At 48.2% G+C, this 14,033-nt stretch overlaps 1 protein-coding gene across 1 annotated transcript in view; it reads right to left on the reverse strand.

The window, feature by feature from the left end:
- Nucleotides 1–14,033, reverse strand: part of LOC135528677 (adhesion G protein-coupled receptor B3-like) — a 48,867-nt gene that overhangs the window by 12,769 nt on the left and 22,065 nt on the right. The window contains exon 6 of the mRNA XM_064957791.1: nucleotides 7,240–8,036. Coding sequence (XP_064813863.1) covers nucleotides 7,240–8,036 — 797 coding nt within the window. The remainder of the gene's footprint in view (nucleotides 1–7,239; nucleotides 8,037–14,033) is intronic.

A 14,033-nucleotide genomic window follows, 5' to 3' on the forward strand; every position in this document is an offset into this window, starting at 1 on the left:
CTTCAACAGTCTTCTCCACTCCAGCCTACCTCTAAGGTTATCCAACACTTCAACAGTCTTCTCTTCTCCAGCCTACCTCTAAGGTTATCCAACACTTCAACAGTCTTCTCTTCTCCAGCCTACCTCTAAGGTTATCCACCACTTCAACAGTCTTCTCTTCTCCAGCCTACCTCTAAGGTTATCCAACACTTCAACAGTCTTCTCTTCTCCAGCCTACCTCTAAGGTTATCCAACACTTCAACAGTCTTCTCTTCTCCAGCCTACCTCTAAGGTTATCCAACACTTCAACAGTCTTCTCTTCTCCAGCCTACCTCTAAGGTTATCCAACACTTCAACAGTCTTCTCTTCTCCAGCCTACCTCTAAGGTTATCCAACACTTCAACAGTCTTCCTTCTCCAGCCTACCTCTAAGGTTATCCACCACTTCAACAGTCTTCTCTTCTCCAGCCTACCTCTAAGGTTATCCAACACTTCAACAGTCTTCTCTTCTCCAGCCTACCTCTAAGGTTATCCAACACTTCAACAGTCTTCTCTTCTCCAGCCTACCTCTAAGGTTATCCACCACTTCAACAGTCTTCTCTTCTCCAGCCTACCTCTAAGGTTATCCAACACTTCAACAGTCTTCTCTTCTCCAGCCTACCTCTAAGGTTATCCACCACTTCAACAGTCTTCTCTTCTCCAGCCTACCTCTAAGGTTATCCAACACTTCAACAGTCTTCTCCACTCCAGCCTACCTCTAAGGTTATCCAACACTTCAACAGTCTTCTCTTCTCCAGCCTACCTCTAAGGTTATCCAACACTTCAACAGTCTTCTCTTCTCCAGCCTACCTCTAAGGTTATCCACCACTTCAACAGTCTTCTCTTCTCCAGCCTACCTCTAAGGTTAAATCAACACTTCAACAGTATTCTCCTTCTCCAGCCTACCTCTAAGGTTATCCACCACTTCAACAGTCTTCTCTTCTCCAGCCTACCTCTAAGGTTATCCAACACTTCAACAGTCTTCTCTTCTCCAGCCTACCTCTAAGGTTATCCACCACTTCAACAGTCTTCTCTTCTCCAGCCTACCTCTAAGGTTATCCAACACTTCAACAGTCTTCTCTTCTCCAGCCTACCTCTAAGGTTATCCAACACTTCAACAGTCTTCTCTTCTCCAGCCTACCTCTAAGGTTATCCACCACTTCAACACTTCTCCAGCCTACCTCTAAGGTTATCTTCAACAGTCTTCTCTTCTCCAGCCTACCTCTAAGGTTATCCACCACTTCAACAGTCTTCTCTTCTCCAGCCTACCTCTAAGGTTATCCACCACTTCAACAGTCTTCTCTTCTCCAGCCTACCTCTAAGGTTATCCAACACTTCAACAGTCTTCTCTTCTCCAGCCTACCTCTAAGGTTATCCACCACTTCAACAGTCTTCTCTTCTCCAGCCTACCTCTAAGGTTATCCAACACTTCAACAGTCTTCTCTTCTCCAGCCTACCTCTAAGGTTATCCACCACTTCAACAGTCTTCTCCACTCCAGCCTACCTCTAAGGTTATCCACCACTTCAACAGTCTTCTCCACTCCAGCCTACCTCTAAGGTTATCCACCACTTCAACAGTCTTCTCTTCTCCAGCCTACCTCTAAGGTTATCCAACACTTCAACAGTCTTCTCTTCTCCAGCCTACCTCTAAGGTTATCCACCACTTCAACAGTCTTCTTCTCCAGCCTACCTCTAAGGTTATCCAACACTTCAACAGTCTTCTCTTCTCCAGCCTACCTCTAAGGTTATCCAACACTTCAACAGTCTTCTCTTCTCCAGCCTACCTCTAAGGTTATCCAACACTTCAACAGTCTTCTCTTCTCCAGCCTACCTCTAAGGTTATCCAACACTTCAACAGTCTTCTCCACTCCAGCCTACCTCTAAGGTTATCCACCACTTCAACAGTCTTCTCTTCTCCAGCCTACCTCTAAGGTTATCCAACACTTCAACAGTCTTCTCTTCTCCAGCCTACCTCTAAGGTTATCCAACACTTCAACAGTCTTCTCTTCTCCAGCCTACCTCTAAGGTTATCCAACACTTCAACAGTCTTCTCTTCTCCAGCCTACCTCTAAGGTTATCCAACACTTCAACAGTCTTCTCTTCTCCAGCCTACCTCTAAGGTTATCCACCACTTCAACAGTCTTCTCTTCTCCAGCCTACCTCTAAGGTTATCCACCACTTCAACAGTCTTCTCTTCTCCAGCCTACCTCTAAGGTTATCCAACACTTCAACAGTCTTCTCTTCTCCAGCCTACCTCTAAGGTTATCCACCACTTCAACAGTCTTCTCTTCTCCAGCCTACCTCTAAGGTTATCCAACACTTCAACAGTCTTCTCTTCTCCAGCCTACCTCTAAGGTTATCCAACACTTCAACAGTCTTCTCTTCTCCAGCCTACCTCTAAGGTTATCCACCACTTCAACAGTCTTCTTCTCCAGCCTACCTCTAAGGTTATCCACCACTTCAACAGTCTTCTCTTCTCCAGCCTACCTCTAAGGTTATCCACCACTTCAACAGTCTTCTCTTCTCCAGCCTACCTCTAAGGTTATCCAACACTTCAACAGACTTCTCCACTCCAGCCTACCTCTAAGGTTATCCACCACTTCAACAGTCTTCTCTTCTCCAGCCTACCTCTAAGGTTATCCAACACTTCAACAGTCTTCTCTTCTCCAGCCTACCTCTAAGGTTATCCACCACTTCAACAGTCTTCTCTTCTCCAGCCTACCTCTAAGGTTATCCAACACTTCAACAGACTTCTCCACTCCAGCCTACCTCTAAGGTTATCCACCACTTCAACAGTCTTCTCTTCTCCAGCCTACCTCTAAGGTTATCCACCACTTCAACAGTCTTCTCTTCTCCAGCCTACCTCTAAGGTTATCCAACACTTAAACAGTCTTCTCTTCTCCAGCCTACCTCTAAGGTTATCCACCACTTCAACAGTCTTCTCTTCTCCAGCCTACCTCTAAGGTTATCCAACACTTCAACAGTCTTCTCTTCTCCAGCCTACCTCTAAGGTTATCCACCACTTCAACAGTCTTCTCCACTCCAGCCTACCTCTAAGGTTATCCAACACTTCAACAGTCTTCTCTTCTCCAGCCTACCTCTAAGGTTATCCACCACCAACACTTCAACAGTCTTCTCTTCTCCAGCCTACCTCTAAGGTTATCCACCACTTCAACAGTCTTCTCTTCTCCAGCCTACCTCTAAGGTTATCCACCACTTCAACAGTCTTCTCCACTCCAGCCTACCTCTAAGGTTATCCACCACTTCAACAGTCTTCTCTTCTCCAGCCTACCTCTAAGGTTATCCACCACTTCAACAGTCTTCTCTTCTCCAGCCTACCTCTAAGGTTATCCAACACTTCAACAGACTTCTCTTCTCCAGCCTACCTCTAAGGTTATCCACCACTTCAACAGTCTTCTCTTCTCCAGCCTACCTCTAAGGTTATCCAACACTTCAACAGTCTTCTCTTCTCCAGCCTACCTCTAAGGTTATCCACCACTTCAACAGTCTTCTCTTCTCCAGCCTACCTCTAAGGTTATCCAACACTTCAACAGACTTCTCCACTCAACAGCCTACCTCTAAGGTTATCCACCACTTCAACAGTCTTCTCTTCTCCAGCCTACCTCTAAGGTTATCCACCACTTCAACAGTCTTCTCTTCTCCAGCCTACCTCTAAGGTTATCCAACACTTCAACAGTCTTCTCTTCTCCAGCCTACCTCTAAGGTTATCCACCACTTCAACAGTCTTCTCTTCTCCAGCCTACCTCTAAGGTTATCCAACACTTCAACAGTCTTCTCTTCTCCAGCCTACCTCTAAGGTTATCCACCACTTCAACAGTCTTCTCCACTCCAGCCTACCTCTAAGGTTATCCAACACTTCAACAGTCTTCTCTTCTCCAGCCTACCTCTAAGGTTATCCAACACTTCAACAGTCTTCTCTTCTCCAGCCTACCTCTAAGGTTATCCACCACTTCAACAGTCTTCTCTTCTCCAGCCTACCTCTAAGGTTATCCAACACTTCAACAGACTTCTCCACTCCAGCCTACCTCTAAGGTTATCCACCACTTCAACAGTCTTCTCTTCTCCAGCCTACCTCTAAGGTTATCCACCACTTCAACAGTCTTCTCTTCTCCAGCCTACCTCTAAGGTTATCCAACAGTCTTCTTAAACTAAGGTTATCTTCAACTCTTCTCCAGCCTACCTCTAAGGTTATCCACCACTTCAACAGTCTTCTCTTCTCCAGCCTACCTCTAAGGTTATCCAACACTTCAACAGTCTTCTCTTCTCCAGCCTACCTCTAAGGTTATCCACCACTTCAACAGTCTTCTCCATCCAGCCTACCTCCAGCCTACCTCTAAGGTTATCCAACACTTCAACAGTCTTCTCTTCTCCAGCCTACCTCTAAGGTTATCCAACACTTCAACACTCTTCTCTTCTCCAGCCTACCTCTAAGGTTATCCACCACTTCAACAGTCTTCTCACTCCAGCCTACCTCTAAGGTTATCCAACACTTCAACAGTCTTCTCTTCTCCAGCCTACCTCTAAGGTTATCCACCACCAACACTTCAACTCCAGCCTACTCTAAGGTTATCTTCTCTTCTCCAGCCTACCTCTAAGGTTATCCAACACTTCAACAGTCTTCTCTTCTCCAGCCTACCTCTAAGGTTATCCACCACTTCAGCAGTCTTCTCTTCTCCAGCCTACCTCTAAGGTTATCCAACACTTCAACAGTCTTCTCTTCTCCAGCCTACCTCTAAGGTTATCCACCACTTCAACAGTCTTCTCCACTCCAGCCTACCTCTAAGGTTATCCAACACTTCAACAGTCTTCTCTTCTCCAGCCTACCTCTAAGGTCATCCACCACTTCAACAGTCTTCTCTTCTCCAGCCTACCTCTAAGGTTATCCAACACTTCAACAGACTTCTCCACTCCAGCCTACCTCTAAGGTTATCCAACACTTCAACAGTCTTCTCTTCTCCAGCCTACCTCTAAGGTTATCCACCACTTCAACAGTCTTCTCTTCTCCAGCCTACCTCTAAGGTTATCCACCACTTCAACAGTCTTCTCTTCTCCAGCCTACCTCTAAGGTTAAATCAACACTTCAACAGTATTCTCCACTCCAGCCTACCTCTAAGGTTATCCACCACTTCAACAGTCTTCTCTTCTCCAGCCTACCTCTAAGGTTATCCAACACTTCAACAGACTTCTCCACTCCAGCCTACCTCTAAGGTTATCCAACACTTCAACAGTCTTCTCTTCTCCAGCCTACCTCTAAGGTTATCCAACACTTCAACAGTCTTCTCTTCTCCAGCCTACCTCTAAGGTTATCCACCACTTCAACAGTCTTCTCCACTCCAGCCTACCTCTAAGGTTATCCAACACTTCAACAGTCTTCTCTTCTCCAGCCTACCTCTAAGGTTATCCAACACTTCAACAGTCTTCTCTTCTCCAGCCTACCTCTAAGGTTATCCACCACCAACACTTCAACAGTCTTCTCTTCTCCAGCCTACCTCTAAGGTTATCCACCACTTCAACAGTATTCTCTAAGGTTTCTCCAGCCTACCTCTAAGGTTATCCAACACTTCAACAGTCTTCTCTTCTCCAGCCTACCTCTAAGGTTATCCACCACTTCAACAGTCTTCTCTTCTCCAGCCTACTTCTCTACTCTAAGGTTATCCAACACTTCAACAGTCTTCTCTTCTCCAGCCTACCTCTAAGGTTATCCACCACTTCAACAGTCTTCTCTTCTCCAGCCTACCTCTAAGGTTATCCACCACTTCAACAGTCTTCTCTTCTCCAGCCTACCTCTAAGGTTATCCAACACTTCAACAGTCTTCTCTTCTCCAGCCTACCTCTAAGGTTATCCAACACTTCAACAGTCTTCTCTTCTCCAGCCTCCAGCCTACCTCTAAGGTTATCCACCACTTCAACAGTCTTCTCTTCTCCAGCCTACCTCTAAGGTTATCCAACACTTCAACAGTTTTCTCTTCTCCAGCCTACCTCTAAGGTTATCCACCACTTCAACAGTCTTCTCCACTCCAGCCTACCTCTAAAATTATCCAACACTTCAACAGTCTTCTCTTCTCCAGCCTACCTCTAAGGTTATCCACCACTTCAACAGTCTTCTCTTCTCCAGCCTACCTCTAAGGTTATCCACCACTTCAACAGTCTTCTCCACTCCAGCCTACCTCTAAGGTTATCCAACACTTCAACAGTCTTCTCTTCTCCAGCCTACCTCTAAGGTTATCCAACACTTCAACAGTCTTCTCTTCTCCAGCCTACCTCTAAGGTTGTCCACCACTTCAACAGTCTTCTCTTCTCCAGCCTACCTCTAAGGTTATCCACCACTTCAACAGTCTTCTCTTCTCCAGCCTACCTCTAAGGTTATCCAACACTTCAGCAGTCTTCTCCACTCCAGCCTACCTCTAAGGTTATCCAACACTTCAACAGTCTTCTCTTCTCCAGCCTACCTCTAAGGTTATCCAACACTTCAGCAGTCTTCTCCACTCCAGCCTACCTCTAAGGTTATCCAACACTTCAACAGTCTTCTCTTCTCCAGCCTACCTCTAAGGTTATCCAACACTTCAACAGTCTTCTCTTCTCCAGCCTACCTCTAAGGTTATCCAACACTTCAACAGTCTTCTCTTCTCCAGCCTACCTCTAAGGTTGTCCACCACTTCAACAGTCTTCTCTTCTCCAGCCTACCTCTAAGGTTATTCACCACTTCAACAGTCTTCTCTTCTCCAGCCTACCTCTAAGGTTATCCAACACTTCAGCAGTCTTCTCCACTCCAGCCTACCTCTAAGGTTATCCAACACTTCAACAGTCTTCTCTTCTCCAGCCTACCTCTAAGGTTATCCACCACTTCAGCAGTCTTCTCTTCTCCAGCCTACCTCTAAGGTTATCCAACACTTCAACAGACTTCTCCACTCCAGCCTACCTCTAAGGTTATCCACCACTTCAACAGTATTCTCCACTCCAGCCTACCTCTAAGGTTATCCAACACTTCAACAGTCTTCTCTTCTCCAGCCTACCTCTAAGGTTATCCAACACTTCAGCAGTCTTCTCCACTCCAGCCTACCTCTAAGGTTATCCACCACTTCAACAGTCTTCTCTTCTCCAGCCTACCTCTAAGGTTATCCACCACTTCAGCAGTCTTCTCCACTCCAGCCTACCTCTAAGGTTATCCAACACTTCAACAGTCTTCTCCACGCCAGCCTACCTCTAAGGAGCTCATGGATATGGTGGATCCCGTCTCGCTCCTCGACAGCCCTCCAGTCTCTTCCATCTCAGCCAGGAAGTTCTTGACAGCGGTTCGGGGTTCAAAGGGCAGGTTCTGCTGCATGTGTTCCTGTCCTCCTCCTGACCCATACTGCTGCTGTAGGTTCTGATCCATGTTCACCCCCATGTTCATGTGCTCCATGACCCCAATCCCACCCATCCCCGTCGGGCTCATGCTGAAGTCCGGTGCCATCTTGTAGTGTTGCATCATCCTATCATGGGGCAGCGTATCTCCCATGCCCAGGCCCATGTTCATCTTGGTGGAGCTATCGTCCTTCAGGAGAGTGGGAAGTGTGTTACAGTTCCCAGATCCTGCTGCCGCCGCCGAAGCTCGTGGCATCACAATGTAGTCTGTCTCCATCATCTGGCCTTGGGGTGAATGTCCGCCCATACCGCCCATACCACCCATGCTGCCCATGTCGTGGCCACTGCCCATCCCGCCATGCCCGTGCCCGCCCATATCCTGGTCGGACTGACGGAGAGCATCATCGGTGCACAGGTAGACGGTGCGGCGCATGTCGGACACGCTGTCGCCCAGGCAGCCCTCACCCATGTCCCCCATGGGGCCCATGTGCATGCCGGGCTGCTGGATCATCACCTTGGAGATGATGTTGCCGGGTAAGGTGGAGTAGTTGAGCCCCTCGGGACCCTTCTCATCCTCCTCGTCATTCAGAGAGATGCGGGATAGGGTGCCGGTGATGGTCGCCGCGCGACAAGAGCCCATGTCTTTGTGGAGAGCTGTGGAGAGGAGAGAAAGGGGAGTTAGTGGGGAATGAATACACCATACTGACAGACAGGGTGGTTAGTGGAATGCAGGCACCATACTGACAGACTTGGGAGTTAGTGGGGAATGAATGCACCATACTGACTGACATGGGAGTTAGTGGGGAATGAATGCACCATACTGACTGACATGGGAGTTAGTGGGGAATGAATGCACCATACTGACAGACTTGGGAGTTAGTGGGGAATGAATGCACAATACTGACTGACAGGGGAGTTAGTGGAATGAATGCACCATACTGACTGACATGGTGGTTAGTGGGGAATGAATGCACCATACTGACAGACAGGGGAGTTAGTGGAATGCAGGCACCATACTGACAGACTTGGGAGTTAGTGGGGAATGAATGCACCATACTGACTGACAGGGGAGTTAGTGGAATGAATGCACCATACTGACTGACATGGTGGTTAGTGGGGAATGAATGGACCATACTGACAGACAGGGTGGTTAGTGGGGAATGAATGCACCATACTGACAGACAGGGGAGTTAGTGGGGAATGAATGCACCATACTGACTGACAGGGGAGTTAGTGGAATGAATGTACCATACTGACTGACATGGTGGTTAGTGGGGAATGAATGCACCATACTGACTGACATGGGAGTTAGTGGAATGAATGCACCATACTGACTGACAGGGGAGTTAGTGGAATGAATGCACCATACTGACAGACATGGGAGTTAGTGGGGAATGAATGGACCATACTGACAGACATGGGAATTAGTGGGGAATGAATGGACCATACTGACAGACAGGGGAGTTAGTGGGGAATGAATGGACCATACTGACAGACAGGGGAGTTAGTGGGGAATGAATGGACCATACTGACAGACAGGGAGTTAGTGGGGAATGAATGGACCATACTGACAGACAGGGGAGTTAGTGGGGAATGAATGGACCATACTGACAGACAGGGGAGTTAGTGGGGAATGAATGCACCATTCTGACAGACAGGGGAGTTAGTGGGGAATGAATGGACCATACTGACAGACAGGGGAGTTAGTGGAATGAATGCACCATACTGACAGACATGGGAGTTAGTGGAATGAATGGACCATACTGACAGACAGTGGAGTTAGTGGGGAATGAATGGACCATTCTGACAGACAGGGGAGTTTGTGGGGAATGAATGCACCATACTGACAGACAGGGGAGTTAGTTGGGAATGAATGGACCATACTGACAGACAGGGGAGTTAGTGGAATGAATGGACCATACTGACAGACAGGGGAGTTTGTGGAATGAATGCACCATACTGACAGACATGGTGGTTAGTGGAATGAATGCACCATACTGACAGACATGGTGGTTAGTGGAATGAATGGACCATACTGACAGACATGGGAGTTAGTGGAATGAATGCACCATACTGACAGACAGGGGAGTTAGTGGAATGAATGCACCATACTGACAGACAGGGGAGTTAGTGGGGAATGAATGGACCATACTGACAGACATGGGAGTTAGTGGAATGAATGGACCATACTGACAGACAGGGGAGTTAGTGGAATGAATGGACCATACTGACAGACAGGGGAGTTAGTGGAATGAATGGACCATACTGACAGACAGGGGAGTTAGTGGAATGAATGGACCATACTGACAGACAGGGGAGTTAGTGGAATGAATGGACCATACTGACAGACAGGGGAGTTAGTGGGGAATGAATGGACCATACTGACAGACAGGGGAGTTAGTGGAATGAATGGACCATACTGACAGACAGGGAGTTAGTGGGGAATGAATGGACCATACTGACAGACAGGGGAGTTAGTGGGGAATGAATGGACCATACTGACAGACAGGGGAGTTAGTGGGGAATGAATGGACCATACTGAGAACTAATCTGTCAGTCTGTTCTGTATGATCTGTTTATTTCATATTGTATGCTTATTTTAAATCATTCTGATTTCAAACCATTGTTGCATTTCCTTTTGATGAATATATGTAAAAATGTAAATAATGCCAGGACACTTCGCACAAATTGAAACAATGAACCGGATGTGCCCATTTTACAGTGTAATGACTATTTCCTCATACAGTTGGGAAGAAACCGACAAAACTTGACTACCAATCTCTTCAAATAGGACGCAGGGACACTACTTCAAAAGAGCCACTATAGAGGATTAGATGTTCCTGATATAACTAAGCACAGAGCCGACAAGCCTCCGAGGAGGACTTTCCTCAAATTCGCCCTGAAATCCCGGATACCTAAGACACCTTTTTATCTTATTACGGTTTGGTTCACCTTGGAAAACCCCCAAAACCCCAGACACATAACCAGGAGAGGCTAGCTTTTTGTTCAAAAGCTCACTTGTCAGAAGTCAGAAATACCCTCTGTTTGGGGACAGAACATCCTGTCCTGCTGTTCTCTGTGCATCTCTTCACCACTGCAGAGCTGATGTCTGCGTCCCAAATGGTAGCATATTCACTACATAATGCACTACTTTTGGTGAGAGCTGGTCCCTATTGGTCCTGGTCGAAAGTAGTGCACTAGGAAGGGTGCCATTTGGAATGCATTTGCGGCCATTTTAATCTTGGCCTTCTGAATCCTCCACAGGGGAATTGCCTGTTCGAAAACCAACAGGCTGCAAGGAGAACACAAGGTCAGCAGTGTGTGTGTGTGTGTGTGTGTGTGTGTGTGTGTGTGTGTGTGTGTGTGTGTGTGTGTGTGTGTGTGTGTGTGTGTGTGTGTGTGTGTGTGCGTGTGTGCGTGTGTGCGTGTGTGCGTGCGTGCGTGCGTGCGTGCGTGTCTGCGTGTGTGCGTGTGTGTGTGTGTGTGTGTGTGTCCAGCCCAGAGCAGAGCAGCACGGCCAGAAACAGAAAACATAACACTTCCCTTTTTGTTTTCAGCCTGAATCACCACAGAGTGGAGCAGGGAGATAAACAGTGGTGCAGAGAGAGAGAGGAAGGAGGGGGTAGGGGGTGGGGGTAGAGGGTAGGGGGTAGGGGTAGAATGTAGGGGGTAGGGGTAGGGGGTAGTGGTAGAGGGTAGGGGGTAGGGGTAGGAGGTAGAGGGTAGGGTAGAGGGTAGAGGGTAGGGGGTAGCGGTAGGGGGAGGGGTAGAGGGTAAGGGTAGAGGGTAGGGGGTAGGGGTGGGGGTGGGTAGTTGTAGAGGGTAGGGGGTAGGGGTAGAGGGTAGGGGGTAGGGGTAGGGGGTAGGGGGGTAGGGGTAGAGGGTAGGGGTAGAGGGTAGTGGGTAGGGGTAGGGGGAGGGGGTGAGGTAGAGGGTAGGGGGTAGGGGTAGAGGGTAGGGGGTAGGGGGTGGGGGTAGGGGTAGGGGGTGGGGTAGAGGGTAGGGGGTAGGGGTCGAGGGTAGGGGTAGGGGTGGGGGTAGGGGGGTAGGGGGTAGAGGGAGGGCGTGGGGTAGAGTGTAGGGGTAGGGGTAGAGGGTAGGGGTAGGGGTAGGGGTAGAGGGTAGGGTTAGGGGTAGTGGTGGGGGTAGGGGGTAGAGGGTAGTGGTGGGGGGTAGGGGTAGGGGGGTAGAGGGTAGGGGGTAGGGGTAGAGGGTGATGGAGGTGGAGGTCGTATGACTGCATGGCCAGAGGGATGGGCAGGCAGGCGTGGGATTATTCCTGGTATATATTCTTGGCACAGTTATTATTGTTTCCTGGTATGTATTCCTGGTGTTATTCCAGATAGATAACAGAATTTGGATTTGACTTTTTATTCATTACTTTTATCCTAAACACTAGAACTGCTAAAGCAGTCATTTTATATTACTCTGCCACGTTTTAAGTCTTTAAGTCTTAATATCAACAACAGAACTGGAGTTATAACCAGTTTTAAGAAGGCATGTCATTTTTTGGAAAGGTTTTCCCCTGTTGCCCCTCCTTCTCCCAACAGTAGGGCCTGCTCCACTCCTTCTCCCAACAGTAGGGCCTGTTGCCCCTCCTTCTCCCAACAGTAGGGCCTGCTCCACTCCTTCTCCCAACAGTAGGGCCTGCTCCACTCCTTCTCCCAACAGTAGGGCCTGCTCCCTCCTTCTCCCAACAGTAGGGCCTGCTCCACTCCTTCTCCCAACAGTAGGGCCTGCTCCACTCCTTCTCCCAACAGTAGGGCCTGCTCCACTCCTTCTCCCAACAGTAGGGCCTGTTGCCCCTCCTTCTCCCAACAGTAGGGCCTGTTGCCCCTCCTTCTCCCAACAGTAGGGCCTGCTCCACTCCTTCTCCCAACAGTAGGGCCTGCTCCACTCCTTCTCCCAACAGTAGGACCTGTTGCCACTCCTTCTCCCAACAGTAGTGCCTGTTGCCCCTCCTTCTCCCAACAGTAGAGCCTGCTCCCTCCTTCTCCCAACAGTAGGGCCTGCTCCCTCCTTCTCCCAACAGTAGGGCCTGCCCACTCCTTCTCCCAACAGTAGGGCCTGTTGCCCCTCCTTCTCCCAACAGTAGTGCCTGTTGCCCCTCCTTCTCCCAACAGTAGGGCCTGCTCCACTCCTTCTCCCAACAGTAGGGCCTGCTCCACTCCACTGCCCAGCTGATAATCACTCCACATTTGCCTGAAAACTGAACCTAAACTATACCAAAACTAATTTCACACATATAACAACAAATTAAATAAATTAAGTAAAGTATGGGGGAGTTGATGAGTGAGGGGAAGCGAACAATGAATAATTATGTAATCACCAATTGTGAATGAAGAACAGGGCGGGCCATTCTATTGTAATGATCTATTGTAATGATTATAGGCCTAATCTGAAAATGGTGTGTTCCCTCTATCAGTTCACCAAATTAAAGCAGTCTTATCAGTCTACTCTGGACGACTTGGAGTAGGCTACACAGGGAGAGCATGCGTAAGCAGTAGGCTACACAACTGAGCACGTAATTAGAGTATACCAGCGAGAGCATGCGTAGGCTACACAGGGAGAGCAACAAATTAGAGTAGGCTACACAGGGAGAGCATGCGTAATTAGAGTAGGCTACACAGGGAGAGCATGTGTAATTAGAGTAGGCTACACAGGGAGAGCATGCGTAATTAGAGTAGGCTACACAGGGAGAGCATGCGTAATTAGAGTAGGCTACACAGGGAGAGCATGCGTAATTAGAATAGGCTACACAGGGAGAGCATGTGTAATTAGAGTAGACTACACAGGGAGAGCATGCGTAATTAGAGTAGGCTACACAGGGAGAGCATGTGTAATTAGAGTAGGCTACACAGGGAGAGCATGCGTAATTAGAGTAGGCTACACAGGGAGAGCATGTGTAATTAGAGTAGACTACACAGGGAGAGCATGCGTAATTAGAGTAGGCTACACGGGGAGAGCATGCGTAATTAGAGTAGGCTACACAGGGAGAGCATGCATAATTAGAGTAGGCTACACAGGGAGAGCATGCGTAATTAGAGTAGGCTACACAGGGAGAGCATGCGTAATTAGAGTAGGCTACACAGGAGAGCATGCGTAATTAGAGTAGGCTACACAGGGAGAGCATGTGTAATTAGAGTAGGCTACACAGGGAGAGCATGCGTAATTAGAGTAGGCTACACAGGGAGAGCATGTGTAATTAGAGTAGGCTACACAGGGAGAGCATGCGTAATTAGAGTAGGCTACACAGGGAGAGCATGTGTAATTAGAGTAGGCTACACAGGGAGAGCATGTGTAATTAGAGTAGGCTACACAGGGAGAGCATGCATAATTAGAGTAGGCTACACAGGGAGAGCATGCGTAATTAGAGTAGGCTACACAGGGAGAGCATGTGTAATTAGAGTAGGCTACACAGGGAGAGCATGCGTAATTAGAGTAGCCTACACAGGGAGAGCATGCGTAATTAGAGTAGGCTACACAGGGAGAGCATGCATAATTAGAGTAGGCTACACAGGGAGAGCATGCGTAATTAGAGTAGGCTACACAGGGAGAGCATGCGTAATTAGAGTAGGCTACACAGGAGAGCATGCGTAATTAGAGTAGGCTACACAGGAGAGCATGCGTAATTAGAGTAGGCTACACAGG

The sequence above is a fragment of the Oncorhynchus masou genome, unplaced genomic scaffold, assembly GCF_036934945.1.
Source record: "Oncorhynchus masou masou isolate Uvic2021 unplaced genomic scaffold, UVic_Omas_1.1 unplaced_scaffold_1013, whole genome shotgun sequence".
NCBI classification, from domain to species: Eukaryota; Metazoa; Chordata; class Actinopteri; order Salmoniformes; family Salmonidae; genus Oncorhynchus; species Oncorhynchus masou.